Source organism: Mesocricetus auratus, unplaced genomic scaffold (genome assembly GCF_017639785.1).
Source record: "Mesocricetus auratus isolate SY011 unplaced genomic scaffold, BCM_Maur_2.0 Super-Scaffold_100007, whole genome shotgun sequence".
Classification (NCBI taxonomy): domain Eukaryota; kingdom Metazoa; phylum Chordata; class Mammalia; order Rodentia; family Cricetidae; genus Mesocricetus; species Mesocricetus auratus.
This window is the reverse complement of record NW_024429191.1, coordinates 51,817,678-51,833,814: the sequence shown is the minus strand read 5'-3', so window position 1 is coordinate 51,833,814 and position 16,137 is coordinate 51,817,678. Positions and strand designations below refer to the sequence as shown.

Sequence of the window (16,137 nt, the reverse complement as noted above, 5' to 3'; positions counted from 1 at the left end):
TGCTTGCCCTTGGCTTGGCATGGGAACCGATTTGGCCTGGCAAAGAGTTCCTGGAAGGCTGGAGTCTCCTCCTGTATGTTCCATTCCTCTGCTCCAGCCGCAGAAATGGCATTCGATGTGTCACCTCTACCTTTGCAGAATGAGCCTTTCCCATGACATGCCCTCTGCTTTAAATGTCCGCTCTTGTCCTGACCCCCACCCAATGTCTTCCCAAAGCATCCCGGCCTTCCAGCCTCTCGCATGGCAGCCTCTCAGGGGGCAAGGTTACACAAGCCACGTGAGCAGAATGACAAGGAGGGTAGGAAGGGAGGGTGTGCAGGGGTGACCATGCTCCAGGGGTGTGGCCCTCTGAAGCAGCAAGGAACACCAGCCTGGAACAATGAGACTCTGGGCAAAGGAGAAGGGTCTGTCCTGAGAAATGGAACCTAGGGAGGTCATGAAAAGGAGTGGGGGCCCACCTCATTGTAGTCCAGTGCTGAATCATTGCAAAGGGCGCAAATGGTCGCTAGCTCCACAAGTCCATCAAACTGCCCACAGCGCACAGGCTGCTCTCCTTGTCGCCTGCAGAGAGAAAGTGGTCAGCACAGGGCCTGGCCCCGCCCCTGAGAGGTGTCCTTCGTTGACCCCCTCCCCCAGGAAACCACTTCCACGGACCCCCCTGGTGTCCCACAGAGCTCCACCCACTTGACCTCACCGTGCCCTCTCTCCCACACTCACACTTCGCCCTCTGGGGTATATGTGGTACCGGAGATGGTGAATTCATGCAAACTACAGGAGCTTGCCTCTGCTTCAGCTACCACAAACATCTGCAAACACAAGGGCGGGCTCAGGCTGCTGTGGCTTCCTTTCTCTCTGCTGTCAGCTTAAAAAAAACTGTCTGACCAAGGAGGATGTTTGTGGCACCCTCCAGAGTCGCTGAAGGGCCTTCCTTCCTCACTAGAGTGAAGAGTGAGCCCAGGCCAGGCCCGGGCTAGGCACCCTGAGACTGCTGTTCCCAGTGGCATCTGGCTCTCACTGGCCATTTGCTGGGGACTCCTGAGGGTTCTGTGGCCCATTTCTCAAAGCCTGAGATGGCTGCCAACATGACAGGGTCCTGAGTTGAGCAGGATACCTGGGCCCTTGTCCATCTCTGTGTGACCCCTTTTCAAGTATCTAAGCCTCAGTTTCTCTACCAGTAACATGGGGGAAAAGTGGGCCCAGAGCCCAACTGCAAGGGATGAATTCTCTACCTTCAAGGAAGAAACCCATATCTTGCTCTGAGGTAGTTTCAGCCAACCCACAGGTGACCTTAGAGAATGAGCCTCTTGGGGCCTGCCGGGTCATCCGGCCCCTACCTGCACTCTCTCCTACCAGGGCAGCCCATTTCCTAGTCCATCAGCCAGCCGAGACAAGTTCTTACAGCTCATTCTCAAGCCAGTGGTCAGCCTAGCATCTCGAAGCCTAGCATCCCAGACTATGCCTTCCTTCTTGTCCTCTCTGTTCTGGGGTGGTCTTCCAACAAGCAGAGTCAATTACCCAGCATGCTCAGCTACTGTCCCACACCATGCTTCTCAAATCTTTATTTTAGTCAAAGAACACTGAACAGATTAACTCCCACTAGGGATTTCAACAAGTCAGAGGATTCAGGACAGCAGAGCTTGCCCACGCCTCTCCCCTACATCAGGCTCTGATGTACTTCCATGGGGCTGTAAGGTCTCAAGAGTCCTAAGCTAGCCCCTAGGGCCTACTAGGAAGACTGTGGGAGCAATGCAGAAGGGGCCTGACAGGTGGCTGAGAAGGTGTGAAACCTACAGCTGCCACCATCTCCCCAGCTATCTCTCTGCTGAGTCAGAATGGGCCTTCGCCCCTTGGAATTCCAGCCAGAATCCCTGGAACATGTGCACAGTGGCCCCAGGATGTGGGATCAAGTGCCCTGGAATGAATAATTGCTGCCCTGGTCCTTCCCGGACAACTGGAGCCAGCATATCTGGTGACAGGCGTCAGGTGAACAGTCAAGACAGGGACGGATAGAACCTGGGTCCAATGACACGGAGACTGCACTTGACCCTCTTTTGGATCCCTTAAGGTAGTTACCTGGCAGCGCTCATACCTAGGTTTTAGATGAGGAGACTAAGGTCCACAGACTGGAAACGACCTTCCCAGGACACTGCAGTGACACTGGGCCCCAGTGATGTATCTAGACAGGCACTGATACAGTCTGCTTTATACATGGAAGACCTCAGTCTGCAGCTCCCCACCGCCAATGGACAGACACCACACAGGTCTCCATCCCTTACCCAAAAGGAGGTCAGGGAGCCAACCCAGCTGCCCAGCATCACCTAACCCCAGTGGGTCCCAACTCAGCTGCCACTCACCCTGCAGACAGACATCTGATTGGTGGTGAGCGTCCCTGTCTTGTCAGAGCAGATGACTGAGGTGCAGCCCAGGGTCTCCACAGAGGGCAGGCTCCGCACGATGGCATTCTTACGTGCCATACGCCTTGTGCCCAGTGCCAGGCATGTAGTGATGACTGCTGGGAGGCCCTCGGGGATAGCAGCCACAGCCAGGGCCACGGCAATCTTGAAGTAGTAGACTGCACCCCGGAGCCACGATCCACCGTGGGCTGGGTCAGCAAAGTGGCCGATGTTGATGACCCATACAGCCACACAGATCACCGAGATGGCATGGGACAGCTGCCTCCCAAACTCATCCAGCTTGCGCTGCAGTGGTGTCCTCTCAGGCTCCACAGCTGCCATCTGGCTCCGAATCTTGCCCAGCTCTGTGTGCAGGCCTATGGCCACAGCCACACCCAGGGCTTTGCCTGATGCAATATTGGTGCCCTGGCCAGAGAAGGACAAGGAAGTATTGCTTAGCCTCTGGCCAGGGCCGGGAATCCCTGACTCCAAGCCAGAATAGGCTCTTCTGTGTGGCCAGTGTTTCCAGACTTACATAGTTTGGTACTTACTGGATTGTTCTATGAAGGCAAGGGTTTAGAGGGTCACTACATGTCCTGTGCTTAGCATAGTGCCTGGCACAGAGGAGGCTTCAGGATTGATATCAGCCACATGTCTCAAGTTCAACCCATCAAATAGGACTCATAAACAGCCACTATGGCCACATACAGAAAGGAGAGTCCCTGACAATAATCCCAGGAAAGTAGTTTATAAATATTTACTGAAGAATCCACAAGACCTGAGGCTTGGCACTCCCATTCCCTAGGTCCTGGGCAAAAGACCCAACTCCTAGTGTAGAGGACAGGTGGCCTTGTACCCCAGTGTCCTGTTCTGCAACATGCCCCCACAGAGGCCCAAGAGGCTAACTGCCTGGTGCCCCCTTTGGATGGATGTGGAGGCAGGTGATAAGAACACAGGTGCTAGAGATAACTCTGCCTTTCCTTTATGCAGAGCAATGTAGCTTTGCCCCGATAGCTGGCCCCTCCCAAACTAAGACACAGACCCACAGCAAGCCACACGACCTCCGTGTGTCTTATGCCTCCCTCCTCATCCAAGGCAGCTTATCTGCACATGCACTCAGGAAGGGCTCGCTTCAGGAGCTGAGGACCCATGGTGTTCTCCATTCCCGGTCACTTCCAGGGAGCCACCTATGCCTGGGTGTGCTGGGGGCGTGGCCTAGCTGAATCGCAGCTCCCCCTATCGCTTCTGTTACCCTCTCCTGTGCCCTGAGTGTCTTCCATTGAGTGACTTAAGGCAAGCCCTGTCCCTCTCTAGTTGGAAGCACAGTGTCCTAGCAGGAAAGAGAAATCCTTAAGACTCAGATGTGGGAACTTACATCTCAACTCTGCTGCTTATTCACTGTGACCATGGGCAATTGACTTACTCTCTCCTAGCCTGTTTCCTAACACAGATAACAAGATACAAACAGCCTCATTTCAATGGTTTGCTGTGTGGGTTAAATAAACTATCAAGTTTAAAGGACTTAGACCAATGCCAAGAAGCAGGTTTCAGTAAACACAAGCTATTAAGATTACTAAAAATTTGCATGTATTGTTGGTAACCAAGAGATCCATTTCTATAGGACTTTGAAAATGTAAAAAATTACGAGCCAGGAGTTGTGGTTCACACCTTTAATCTCAGCACTCAGGAGGTAGAGGCAGGTGGCTCTCTGAGTTAGAGGCTAGCCTGTTTTACATAGGCAGTTCCAGGACAGCCAGATACACAGCAAGACCCTGCCTCAGAATAAAAATAAATAAAAAATATAATAAAAATGAATTAAAAAATGACAGACAAAAATATTCTTATTACTTTTTCGTGTTGTTGGTGTTGGTGGTGTTGATGGAGGTGATGATGATGGTGGTGATGGTGCATGCATAGGTCACCATGTGAATGTGGAGGTTGGAGGCCAACCTATGGGAATCAGTTCTCTCCTTTCAGCCTGTGAGCTCTGGGGATCAAACTCCGATCTTCGGGCTTGGTGGTAAGTGCCTATATCAGATGAGCCATCCCACCAGTGCTCCTATAGGACTATTGTTAGCTGACTTTCCTGATCACTGTCCTTATGAAAACTGAACTCTTACAAAAGAAAAGAAAAACAAACAAACAAAAACCCTATCCAGGCAGAGCCCCGAGCATCCCGACAACTTACAGAAAACAGCATGTTCTTCTTGTCCTGGTTCACGGCTCTGGGGTCTGGGATGGCGTCTGTGTGCTTGGTCACAGACACAGATTCCCCTGGTGACAGGATGAGGTATGAGAAACCTGGAGACAAGCCCATCACCTAGACCCACCCCCACTCTCCCCGAGCCCTTGGGCCTCACCTGTCAGGATGGACTGGTCCACTCGAAGCGTGGTTGACTTGATCTCAATGAGGCGGAGGTCAGCAGGCACCTTGTCTCCCACTGCACAAGGAGAATGGCATGGCTGAGAGTGGTTTGGGACCCTAAGCTCAGCAAAATCAGAAAGGCTCCCAGAGGCAAGGCTACGACTAGAGGCAGGGCCCTGAGCTATGGCCCTTCAGGCAGATCCCAGACACTCTGGCCACAGTCTCTGGATCTGCCCATCAGGGTTTTGGAAGGTTCCAACAGTCACTCCTCCATAGTGCAAAACAGAAGCAAAGAGAGAAACGAGGTTCCCTGCTGTCACATAGCGAAAGGAGAAGGGCCTGGACATACCCACCTGCCACTTCCACAATGTCCCCAGGGACAATGTCCCGGGCTCGGATCCTCTGCACACCTTTGCGGTCAGAGCGGATCACCTTACCCATCTCAGGCTCATACTCCTTCAAGGCCTCAATGGCACTCTCAGCATTGCGTTCCTGCAGAACATAAGTGGGCAGCTGGTCTCCCTTTGTTGCCCCAGGAGGCCTCCTACTTGACAGAAAAGTCTTTGGGACTAGGAGGGACCTGAAAGGAGAGATGGCCCACCCCCAGCACCTCCCACCTGCCACACTCCCACGATGGCATTGGCCACCAGGATCAGCATGATGACGAGGGGCTCCACAAAGGCAGTCGTGGTCTCTTCACCCTCCTCGAACCAGGCCAGGACCTGCAGGGACAGAGCTGATCAGCCTGGCTGGAGTGTCCCCTGGAATGAGCTCTTTGCCTTTTATCCCCAGAATTCTGTCTGCTCCCTGGGGAAACCTGGACTTAGAGAGGAGGCCTTGGTGGAGGAAGGATGCCCATCTTACAGATGAGTAGCCTTGGCCCTCATCCCACCCAAACCAGCCTTCAAAGGGACAGAGCAGCTGGAGACCCCTCTCTGCCTTCCCTGCTTTCACTGTGGTCCTCAATCAGCAGCCCCAGATGCACCTGGGAATTCGTTAGAACCAAAGTTCTCGAGCCAGCTCAGACATCTGGGCAGAAACTGCTAACAAGTCCTCATGATTGTGATGAGCGCTCATACTGAAGATCCTCCAGTCAGAGGAACACCATTCCCACCACAGAGTCTCAGCCTTAATGTGACTCAGGCCAAGTTCCTTGTCCACTTCTTGGCCCAGCTGGGGACTTGTCACCTCCCTCCAAAGTCCTCAGGGTTCCCATCTGTTCTTTGAAGGGTAAAGGTACTCCTTAGGCTTTGCCATTTTAGACATCTGCGTGGATGGGGTTTTTGTTTGTTTGTTTTTCTTTTCTTTTGTAAGAGTTCCAGTTTTCACAAGGACAGTGATCAGGAAAGTCAGCTACCACTGGATGGGAAAAGCCAGTCCCAGCCAGTACCATGGGGCTCTCTCTACATTCTGAGTCACCAAGATGAAGTCTCCTCCCCAGGAGTAGGAATCATACCTGCCTGCTTTGTATTAGCCTTGTATTTGCTGCTCAGCCTTGGAAGGCAAGCACTGTCTCCCTGCCCACCTACCACTCTGGGCCCAGGACCTGTGGTCCAGAAGGGGTCCAGATAGCAAGAAAGAGGAAGGTATAAAGAAAGAGAAGCCAAGACAGACACTAAAGTCTGTTTGGTGTACCTAAGAAGCCTTCAAAGGAATTTGGCCCCTAAACAGACATCTAGCAATGTCTGAAGACACATTCGATTGTCACTGGAAGGTGCTGCTGGCATCTGACATGTGGCCAGGGATGTTCAGCATCTCAGACCAACCAGAGCCATCTAGTTCAAGGGTGCTGAGGTTGACAGATCCTGGCTAAGGCAGGGACAGGGAGGGCAGGTTTGGGTTTTGAAATCTCCCTGAACCAGCGCATAAGTGGGTTAGAGGAATTCAGGTGGAAGCCAGGAGTTCACTGTGGGACAGCTGAAGACTGGGGAATGTCCCTGACTGAGAGGAGAGCAGCCCAGGGCTCTGAGCACTGGCAGGACCTGGCTCACAGGGTGGCAGGGAAGGCCTTACTTACAAAGGAGACCAGGGCTGCCAGCAGCAGGATGCGTACCAAGAGGTCCTCAAACTGCTCCAGCACCAGCTCCCACAGGGACTTCCCTGGAACAGGAGAGTGTGTGAGGCCCAGGCCCCTGGCCACCCCTCCCACACTGCCCCCATCACTACCTCCACTCAGAACTAGGGACTTTCAGGAACCCCCTCCCTGTTGTTCAGAGGGAAAGCCCAAAGTCCTGAAGGGTCCAGCTGAGGGCTCAGCAAGACCTCTGTCTGGGACTGGGGTATCGCAGCCTGAGGGTACCTAGCTCAGGGTTATTATAGCCTGCAGCCTCCCCAATCCATGCTGCCTCACCTTCCTCAGTAGGGAGCTCTGCAGGATCCAAGCAATCACAGGAACCGGAAGAGGCAGGAAAAAAGTGGTTACTAGTAGGCTCTTCTGGAGTCTGGGAGCCCCTCCCATGGAGCGAGTGCACCCGGGCCCACCATGGCATCTCCTGAGTCCTCCCGGCTCTGAGGTCACAGAATCGGTGTGCAAGCTCGGTGACTCCCTTTACCCCACCCCTGGTAAGTGGTCTAGTGTGGCCTGGCTCACCTTAGGATGAGACCAGAGGGGCAGAGGAGCTTCCGTCCCCACCCCCTTTCACAGAAGTGAAATGGAGGCCTGGAGAAGAGAAAGAAGCCGCGGTCACGGAGTCGGCAGTTCCCGTGAGCCCATCGCACTGACCTTCCTCGTATGGCTGCCAGCCTGGCGGGAGCCTCCTTGCCTTGGCAAGTTCTCAGTACTCCTTGTAAGCCCCAGGGAAAGGTCAGCCGGGAATCCCACCCACCAGCCTCCCTGGACACCCCTCGTATTTCTAGACATCCAGCAACCAGTCATGCTCAGGTCCTCCTCAGGATGCCCCTCGGGACTCCACTCCAGATACACTCAAGGAAGACCGCCCTCACTGTCCAGTCCCGCCCAGCACTATAGACTGTTTTCTCTAAATACCCGCAGCACCTGCATCAGCTTACCTGCCTAACTGCTTTAAAGGGATTATTTTTCGTTTTTATTTTCTTTTCATGTTTTCTGTGTAAGAATGTTTAGCCTGCACTTAATGCGTGCACACCACATCCGTACCTGGTGCCCAGAGCGGCCAGAAGAGGGTGTCAGATTCTGTGGCAGTAGAGTTACAGACATTTGTGTGCTGGGAACTGACAGTCAGTGCTTTTAACTGCTGAGCCATTGCTCCAGCCCTCCTGCCAAACTTCTTGAGCTAATTTCACACCAACTGTAAAATTACTGGCTGGCTGCTCTGGGTAGCTGGGGTCGTTAACTTTGCCCAGCAGCCTCCAGCAGAAGCATGTGGTGTGCCAGGCCCGTTTCCCCGTCTGTCCGTGAGGACCAGAGAGGACAAGCAGCTGAAGCAAAGTCCCACAGCGAATCCGTGTCTGTGTGGAGACGTGTACAGGTGGCGGAACTGAACCCCAGAGTTGCCGCTCTGGTAGGCTCTCCTCTATGGCAGAGACCTTCCCCTGCTGAAGCTGACTGAAGGGCCCCCATGGCCAGTCTTCCTGAACTCTGCCTCCGTCTGCCCCCACAGGCAGCTCAAAGCCTCAGCCATACCTGGGACCCACTCGCAGTACAGATTGGTAGCCTCCCACCCTCCCCTTTCCACTCCCTGACCATGGCCCAGATCCTCACATCTGTCCACCTGTTCTTGGCCCATGGACACTTTTCTCCAGACAGCACACCAGGGAAGTTTAGGGTCTTCACCTGTCAGCTGAACCATGGGCAGCAGCAAGCAGCCTCTGGCCCTCGGGGCTCCGAGAGGGAAACATATAACCTAAAAATACACTTTCTAGCATTTTCTCTAAAGTCCTATTTTAGGCAATGGCTGACATTTTCCACTGAAAATGTAATCTCCAGTGTCCTGCGTTGAGATTAAAATCAAACAGACTTTCCTTTCTGATCTATTTAACTGAAGCGAACAGGAAAGGTGGGGGGGAGGTCCAGGCCCAGTTTCTGGGCCAGTACTCCAATGGCACAGAGTCCCTTAGCGGTCATCTTAGCTATGCCCCTGCATCAAACAAAGCGGTGCCCACCCCACAGCACACGTCAGCGGCCTCTGCTAGGCTCTCCCCAGGAGTCTCTCACCTTGCTAAGTCTCATGGCCACGAGAAGGTCTGTCAGTCTCACCTGACTCTCTCATTCGGCTTCTCTGGTCTTTTGCTCTGAGGCAGGACCCCCACCCCACCCACCCCAGGCTCCATGCCACCTGTGACACAGATTCCACAGCGTTAGGCCTGGGGTTAGGACACTTGTCGCAGGCTCACACACCAGGACTAGTCTTCAGGCTACATTCTGCCTGCCCTAGGGGTGTATTTCTAGTTCCCCCTTTCTACTTGTCTACCTGGATCTCCCCTCGGGCGCCCTGACCCACAGTGACTCACTCTTTAAAAGCCATCGTATTTCCACAAACACTCCTGCTTCTCCCAGCTGGAGGCCACACTGTAACTGTGTGGTTCTCAGCCCATGAGAGTTTCCAAAAAAAAGGATGTGTGCTAGTTCCCAGTTGGCAGGTGCAAGGCTCCCTGGAAGGTCACTGTCCCACAGACCGATCTGTGAAGATGGAAGGAGTTTCTGTTCCATCTGGCATAGCAGTCCCTAGCTACATGTGGACACTGAGACCTGGGAAAGTGGCTCATGTGCCTGAGGGTGACATTTCTAATTTTATTGACTTCATTTAAACTCAAGCAGTCACATGCAGCGGCTAGCTGTTTGTCCCATGGACGACATGGCTGGGATACTGACCCTCGCCTATAGTGGTACTTATCCATGACTCATACAAGCTGCTCTGCTGCCCTTTGTGCATGCGCTTCCCTAGGATTCTCACTCAGTTTGAGGAGATACTGTTATCACTTCCATTTTACAGCACCCGAGAACAGATACACTGTGTCACAACTTCATGACCACATAGCTGAGAAGTATCAGGAACATTTCTACACCCAGGCCATCTGACCCTCAACCTCTGCTCTGGGCCTCCTGTGCTAACCCCTAGGTAGCCCCCACCTTCCTTTCCCGGGTCCCTTAACTGCCCAGTCGAGGCCATCCAAAAGACCTTGGGGTCCTGCATATTTACCTGGGTGCCCATTCCTTTGTAGTGAGCCCGGATCCACCTGCCCAATTACCTGGTCCCAGAGGATCTTCTGTCGTCACAGTTGGGGTTTGGGGGCCACTATATCCTGCCCATTAAAGCCTGGTCTGAAGGACCTGATTGTCTTTCACATGATGGAGTCACAGGGTCACAGAGGAAGCCCGGGACTGGAAGAGTTCCCGGTGAAGGGAAAGATAAGATGCTGGCTTTCCTACCTGCCCCTAGCTGATCCTGAGGACCGGTGTGGTGCCAGGCCTGCCTTGGTTCAAACGTCCTAGTTGCTAAATGGAGGGATGCCTGTCCTGTCCACCACAGTGTTGACAGCTACACAGGATGAAGGCAGTAACCTGGTAGGATCCTACCCCACTGGACTAGCCCAGGCCTGGGATCCCCTGAGTCTCACACAAGGAGACTCAGAACAAGGGAGCTGGTCCCAAGGACATGAATTCACACCCTGCTATGAGTTTTGTTATGCCGAGGCCACCGGCAGGCCCGGAGCACAAAAGCTGTGGTGACAGGGATGCCCCTTGAGGTTGACTGAAGGCAGAGTGATTGGCAGAAAGCTCCTGACAGGGACAGCACAGTCACAGGTATCAGTACAAGCTCCTGACAGGGACAGCACAGTCACCAGGCATTAGCACACTGACAGAGATGGACCATCAACTCCACAGCAGGATTGGTCAATGCAGCATCTCCAGCACCCGGAACAGCGCCTGGCCCAGGGCAGGGAGCCCCACGCAGGCAGGCGCATCAAAGCCCAGGAGCAGCCAGCCTCTGAGGCTTTCCCTGGTCTGCCCAGCATGTCCTTCCACAGTCTCCCCCGATTTATGTGCGTGTATCTCTGCAACCAAGCGAGAGGCTTCATGAGGGCCACCGCCTTCTGTTTTCCTCCATGTACCCTTCTCATCACCTCATCCAGACTGCAAGAAGCCGGGGCCTTTCATTCCAACCTTGTCACTTCACCACTCTTTGACCAGGAATTAAGACTGGGCCTCCCACCACTAGATCTTGGGAGCACCAAGGCTGGAGCCACACTGTGCCCCCTCCCCACCCCCAGGTCATTGTTTATTGAGTGGCTCAGGCCTACTGCCCGTACCCTGGAGCTATGGAGCAGAGGGTGCAGAGCCAAGTGCACCGCTGGGCTGCCCCCTCACCCCATCCTGGGCTCCACACACCACCTGCTCCTCTAATTTCCCCCTCCAACTCCTTCCTTCTCTCAACACTGAAAACTGGAATTTCGGCTTCTAAATGTCAGTTCCAGCTGGGAGAGGCGGGCACTCACCAAGGTCTTCCTCCAAGGCAAATTTACAGAGCAATTAAATTGTCACTTGTGGAGGCAGGGAGAGGCTCTAGCCAGGCAGAGCCCGCCCAGCCCACCTGGCTCTGCCCTGTCTCCAGGGTCCACCTAGAGTGGATGGCCTGGTCCGGCTCCGAGGGGGACCACTCAGGGGGTCAGGAAGAAATGGCCCCAGTGCCGCAGGGGACACACCAGCCTACCCAGAGCTGGTGCTGAAACGTTTGCCACCACCTGTGCGTCTTGCCACATCACAGGGAAGACTCCATCTTGCTCAGGGCACACCGGCTTTCAGCTGGGAAGGACTTGACAGATCTCAGTAAGAGCCAGGAGATGTGACGAGGAGGGCGAAGCCCAAGGTGGCTGCAGGTAACCTAGCACCCAGCAGAAGCAGTTTCAGGCCCTGAAAGGCACTTAGCTGACAGGGGCAGGCCTAACTCTACCATGCGGAAGACACTGGGACCAAAAAGGGGCAAGTATGCCAGAGGTCATCCAGGGTGTGAGGCCACACCTGCCCCGTCCTCATGGTTTCTGGGGGTCATACACATGGGTTTCCCCTGTTTGGTGTCAAATGGGGCCTGGGCTGAAAGCAGGAAACAAGGTCACAGCCAAGGCCCTGCTGAGCCCTCCTGGGATTTCTCCTGACCCAACATCCTCAGCTCTCAAGGGTCCGCAGGGGTGGGTGTTTGTGTTAGGATGAGCCTAGCACAGTCTAGTCTCTGGCCTTGGTCTACGCTGTTTAGGGACAGACAGAAGTCAGACGGCTTCTGAGCAACCAAAGATGCCGAACCTGACTTGAAACAGAAAAAAAAAAATGCAAGGAAAGCTATAAGAGGAACTTTCCCATCAGATGAGCACAGTCAAATGTGGACTTTGACACCACTGTCTGGGTGACAGAAGCAGGCAGGTTGACTGCTTCAGCCCATGGGCAGTGACTCAGCCACAGACCCTACACATGGAAAAAGACTCCTGTTTTGCTCACCAGTTCCTCTAGGAGCTTGTCCTGAAATGCCACCTGTAGTGGTGACATGATGTGGGGATGGAGGGCTCCTAGTAATACTGCGTGGACGAGCAAAGACCACGAACCACCCAGCCATGAGAAGTGTGCTGAAGAAACGGAAGCCTGCCATGATGAAACCTGTGCAGCCATGAGGGAGCCCAGGGCAGCTCAGTAGTCGTGTCTAGGAGCTCTAGCCAAGAGGACCACCACAGCCAGACTGCCTCTGTCCCTGTGAAAACAACCCTGGACCCTAGACCCCATGCACACCCCATGTGTATCCAGGAAGGGGGCTGGTGGCTGGGGATAGAGTTGGGGTGACTTTACTGCATACTATTTGTACCCTTTGAAGATTATACTTTGTGTAACTTTTTATTTAAAAATAAATTTAGAATTAGGGGTGTAGCTCAGTGGTTAGAAATCTAGCCTGGCCTGTGTAAGGCCCTGGGTCAATCCTGAGCACAGTTAAAACAAAAACAAAGCACCATCAGACCGAGCATGGTGGCACAGGCTTAAAACCCCAGCACTCGGGAGGCTGCCCCTGGAAGAACCAAGCTCCAGGCTAACAGGGGTATGGGGGCTGGTGCTGTTTTCATGTGTGTTGGACCTCCCGGCTGGTCTGTGCGAGGCTTCTACCCAACTCTGAGGTTTTCTGTCAGGGAAGGGAGGGGGGAGTCAGGAGGGTGAGGTTCCCCAGTGCCCCCACCATTTCTCCACCCCAGGCAGAATTTGCAAACTTTGAGGAGTTAAGCAAATGACTTCCTTGTGGTTTCCAGCACTAACGACTTTGCAGGTGCATAGCTGCCTATGGTAGGGGGAACACTAGTCCCTGGGGTGTCCCCTTTGCCTGTACACCCTGCCCATCCTGTCACCCAGCCTCTGGCCCAGAGCCCAGCCCCACCTCCTAGTTCCAGGGCAGGATGACTCTATGTAAGTGACCTCACTCTGGACAAACAACCCTGGCATGGGTCCTACTGTACCCTCATAACACAGAAGTCAAGGCAGAGCGTCTAAGTGGCCTGCTTAGGGCAAAGCAGAGCTAGGGTATTTACCCCATCTGCTGCACTACAGCGGCCGAGCAGAGGCTGGAGGATACCCAAGCTTCCCCCACAGGCAGGGAGAAGCAGCTGGTTCCCCTCTGCTCACCTGACAACTTCCAGAACCCTGGGCGGCTTCCTGAGGAACAAGCCAGTGATGGGAGGGACCCGGAGGACCGAGGGATGAAGCAGGAATAGCTGCTGCCCAGACAACCCCAACACCTAGCACAAGCACCGGCACCGTGGGGAGGGGGGAACAGAACCTGTGTCTGTCCGATACAGTCAGGAAAAACTGAGGCCTACCTAAGGAGAAGCCCCACTGCCGACCCAGACACTGACTGTGACCTTGGCAGGTCACTTGAGTTTCTAAGCGTCTCATTCACCTCCTCAGTGAAACGGGCGACAAAGTCCTTACTTCCTAATTGTTCAGAAGAAGAAATGAGTTAACTGATGAGAAGCATGGAAAGCAGTGCCTGTCACAACTGCTCAGTGAAGTAGGAGCTTTTATTAACACCATCAAAACAGAGGCACCTGAAGCACCCCTACCAACCTGTCCTACCACGCATGCCCTTACACACCATGCCAAGCCAATAGCCTCCGCCAGTCACACTCCGACACCCTGAGACTCCATCACCAGACAAGACTACTTGGGGTGAGGAGGCTGGGGCGTCCTCGCTCTCAGTATTGCCTCTGCTGGACTAATGACGGCATGAGCCAGAAAAGACAGCAAACTAGGCCAGAGCCCTCAGGGGACAGAATCTGTGTGACCTGGGACAGAGCTAAAGGTTGAGCTTCCAACTTCATATGGGAACCAAGATCCTAAGCTGGAGGCCACAGTCCCATTAAAGAGACCGTAGACCCCAGGTCTGCCTTCCGCTCCCTCGGGGTCAGGGGAAGACCCTGCTTCCTTGCCTTCCTTCAGCAGACACCCTCACTGCCAAGTCATTAATGGAGGATATTAAATAATATTTATCTCCTAGTTCCTCCCACAGCTCAACTAAATATAGCAACTAATTTTTTTGAAAAAGGATTTCTGTTCCAGAAAGATAATATTTACATAAGAGGTGGTTTTCATAAACCAATACAAACCCCAAAGCAACCTTTCTGACAGCTCTTCCTAATTTCCCAGCCTGCCCTGAGCAGAGGGACAGCCAGGCCAGAGCATGGCTCGCTCAAGTGCCTGGCAACTCTAAAGGGTAGGCCCTCTAAAAAGATACAAGTTTGGAATGGGTGGGATCTTCTCTCTCTCTCTCTCTCTCTCTCTCTCTCTCTCTCTCTCTCTCTCTCTCTCTCTCTCTCTCTCTCTCTCTCCTTTCTTTCCCTTTCCCCTCCCTCCCTCTCCTATAGGTGCTATGACCCTGAGGCAGGAATGACAGGTCCTGCTCACAGGGACACTGCAGGGAACCTCTATATGTCCACCCCCACCTCCATGCTCCTAACAATGTGTGGGCCACATCTGGATGCAGTCTACTGGCACTGGTGAGACTTTGGCAGGAAGAAAACCCAGTGCTCCTCGAGGGAGGTGAGGAAGCCATTGCTCTCCCAGAAAACTTCAAGGGTCCATGGGCTCCCTCCATGCCCACAGATGGGCAGGTACCACTCCAGACCACCAACTGGGGAAAAGACTCCTCTGGGATCTCCTCCAGACCTCCGGCCTGCCCCTTCAGGAAGGTGGGTCTTTGCCCCAGCAGTTCAAACCCACATCAACCCCCGCCAGCCACATCCGCTTGGGGTTGCAGAAAGAGGAAGACCTGGGGCTGGGAGTAAGAGCACCAAAGCTGACAGCTGACAAGATGCGCCTTTTCGGGCGTCTTATTGAACCTTCCGGGGAAGACATCGGAGTCAGCTGAAAGGCTGGATCCGGAGACCCTGGCTAGCATGTCTCAGAGTGCGCACCTGCAGGGTGCCAGCAGATTGCACAGCAGCGTTGGCGCGGGCATTCAGCGAAGCCCTCGGACACCATAGGTGAAGACTTGCAGGGGTGCATAATGACAGGGGGGGCGGATCCTGCCGCTCCCCATGAAGGAGGCCGCGGGGCCCCGCCAGGTGCCCCACTAACATCTGCGAAGGCTTACGGAGCCCCAGCTTCCTGCCAAGAGCCGGGAGGGGGACAACCGCTCCCCACCGCGGGGCAGGGACCCGCGCTCACCGTTGGGGCCGTAGCGCTTCCGCGCGTCGGTCACCTGCTCCGGGCTCAAGCCTCCCTCGGCTGTCACCGAGAAGCGGCGCAGCACGTCGGCAGCCGGGAGCAGGTGCGCCTCCTCCATGCTGCCCGCCCAGCCGTCCGCGACGTCCAGGCCGATTCTCCTCGGAGCTACTGCCCGGGGTGCTGAGGGCTTGGGCCGGGGCGGGCACTTCGCGAGGCCATGACCGCTCTGGGACCTTCCCCGACGGCAGTGGCTGAGGCGGCCCGGCCCGCGCCAGGATGCTGCGCCCCGGGCTCCGTCCCCTGGGCGGGGCGGCGCGGGACCCGCCCCCGCACCCACACCCCTTCCGGCCGCCCCCGCAGCCACCGCCCCGCCCCGCCCCGCTGCGGGGACGGAATCCCCGCCAGTTCTACCGAACCCGGCACTGAGGCTGCAGCCCGGGAGCCTCGAACCGGTCTGCAGTGTTAGGGTGCGTGCAGCTGGCGTGTAAGCCGCCTCTCGATGCCCTAGGGGAGGAGCAGGGCTGTGCAAACTGTCTCTGTCTGTAGAGTGGCGTCTCCTTCCCAGCTCCACTTCAGCGCTGCGGACCCTGGATCTGGCGGGAAGCAGATGCTGTGCACTAGTGGGTCTCCTGCAGAGGAAGCCACCTGATGCTTTCCTCGGGTGCTGAATGAGTGCGCTTTATTTTTCCCAAACATTCTGCGATGAGCGCTCATTGCTCACGCGCCCGCATCTCTAAGACCCTAAGAGAGATCCAGTGGAGAAGAAAGGT

The 16,137-nt window shown here is 54.8% G+C and overlaps 1 protein-coding gene across 4 annotated transcripts in view; it reads right to left on the bottom strand.

Annotated features, from left to right (window-relative positions):
• The window catches only part of Atp2a3 (ATPase sarcoplasmic/endoplasmic reticulum Ca2+ transporting 3), a 31,443-nt gene extending 15,802 nt beyond the window's left edge, over positions 1–15,641 (bottom strand). For 2 of the 4 annotated variants that reach the window (XM_005067435.4, XM_040749101.1), the window contains exons 1-10: positions 15,368–15,641; positions 7,109–7,126; positions 6,776–6,858; positions 5,376–5,480; positions 5,112–5,250; positions 4,754–4,834; positions 4,582–4,667; positions 2,355–2,819; positions 718–806; positions 459–561 (exon numbers count right to left, since the gene is read on the bottom strand). In XM_005067435.4, the coding sequence (XP_005067492.1) occupies positions 459–561; positions 718–806; positions 2,355–2,819; positions 4,582–4,667; positions 4,754–4,834; positions 5,112–5,250; positions 5,376–5,480; positions 6,776–6,858; positions 7,109–7,126; positions 15,368–15,485 (1,287 nt within the window). In that variant the 5' untranslated portion in view covers positions 15,486–15,641. Of the gene's footprint in view, positions 1–458; positions 562–717; positions 807–2,354; positions 2,820–4,581; positions 4,668–4,753; positions 4,835–5,111; positions 5,251–5,375; positions 5,481–6,775; positions 6,859–7,108; positions 7,127–7,348; positions 7,418–15,367 lie in introns of all 4 variants that reach the window. The other 2 variants (XM_021225676.2, XM_005067436.4) reach the window with 2 other exon arrangements.
• Between the last annotated feature and the right edge of the window lie 496 nt (positions 15,642–16,137).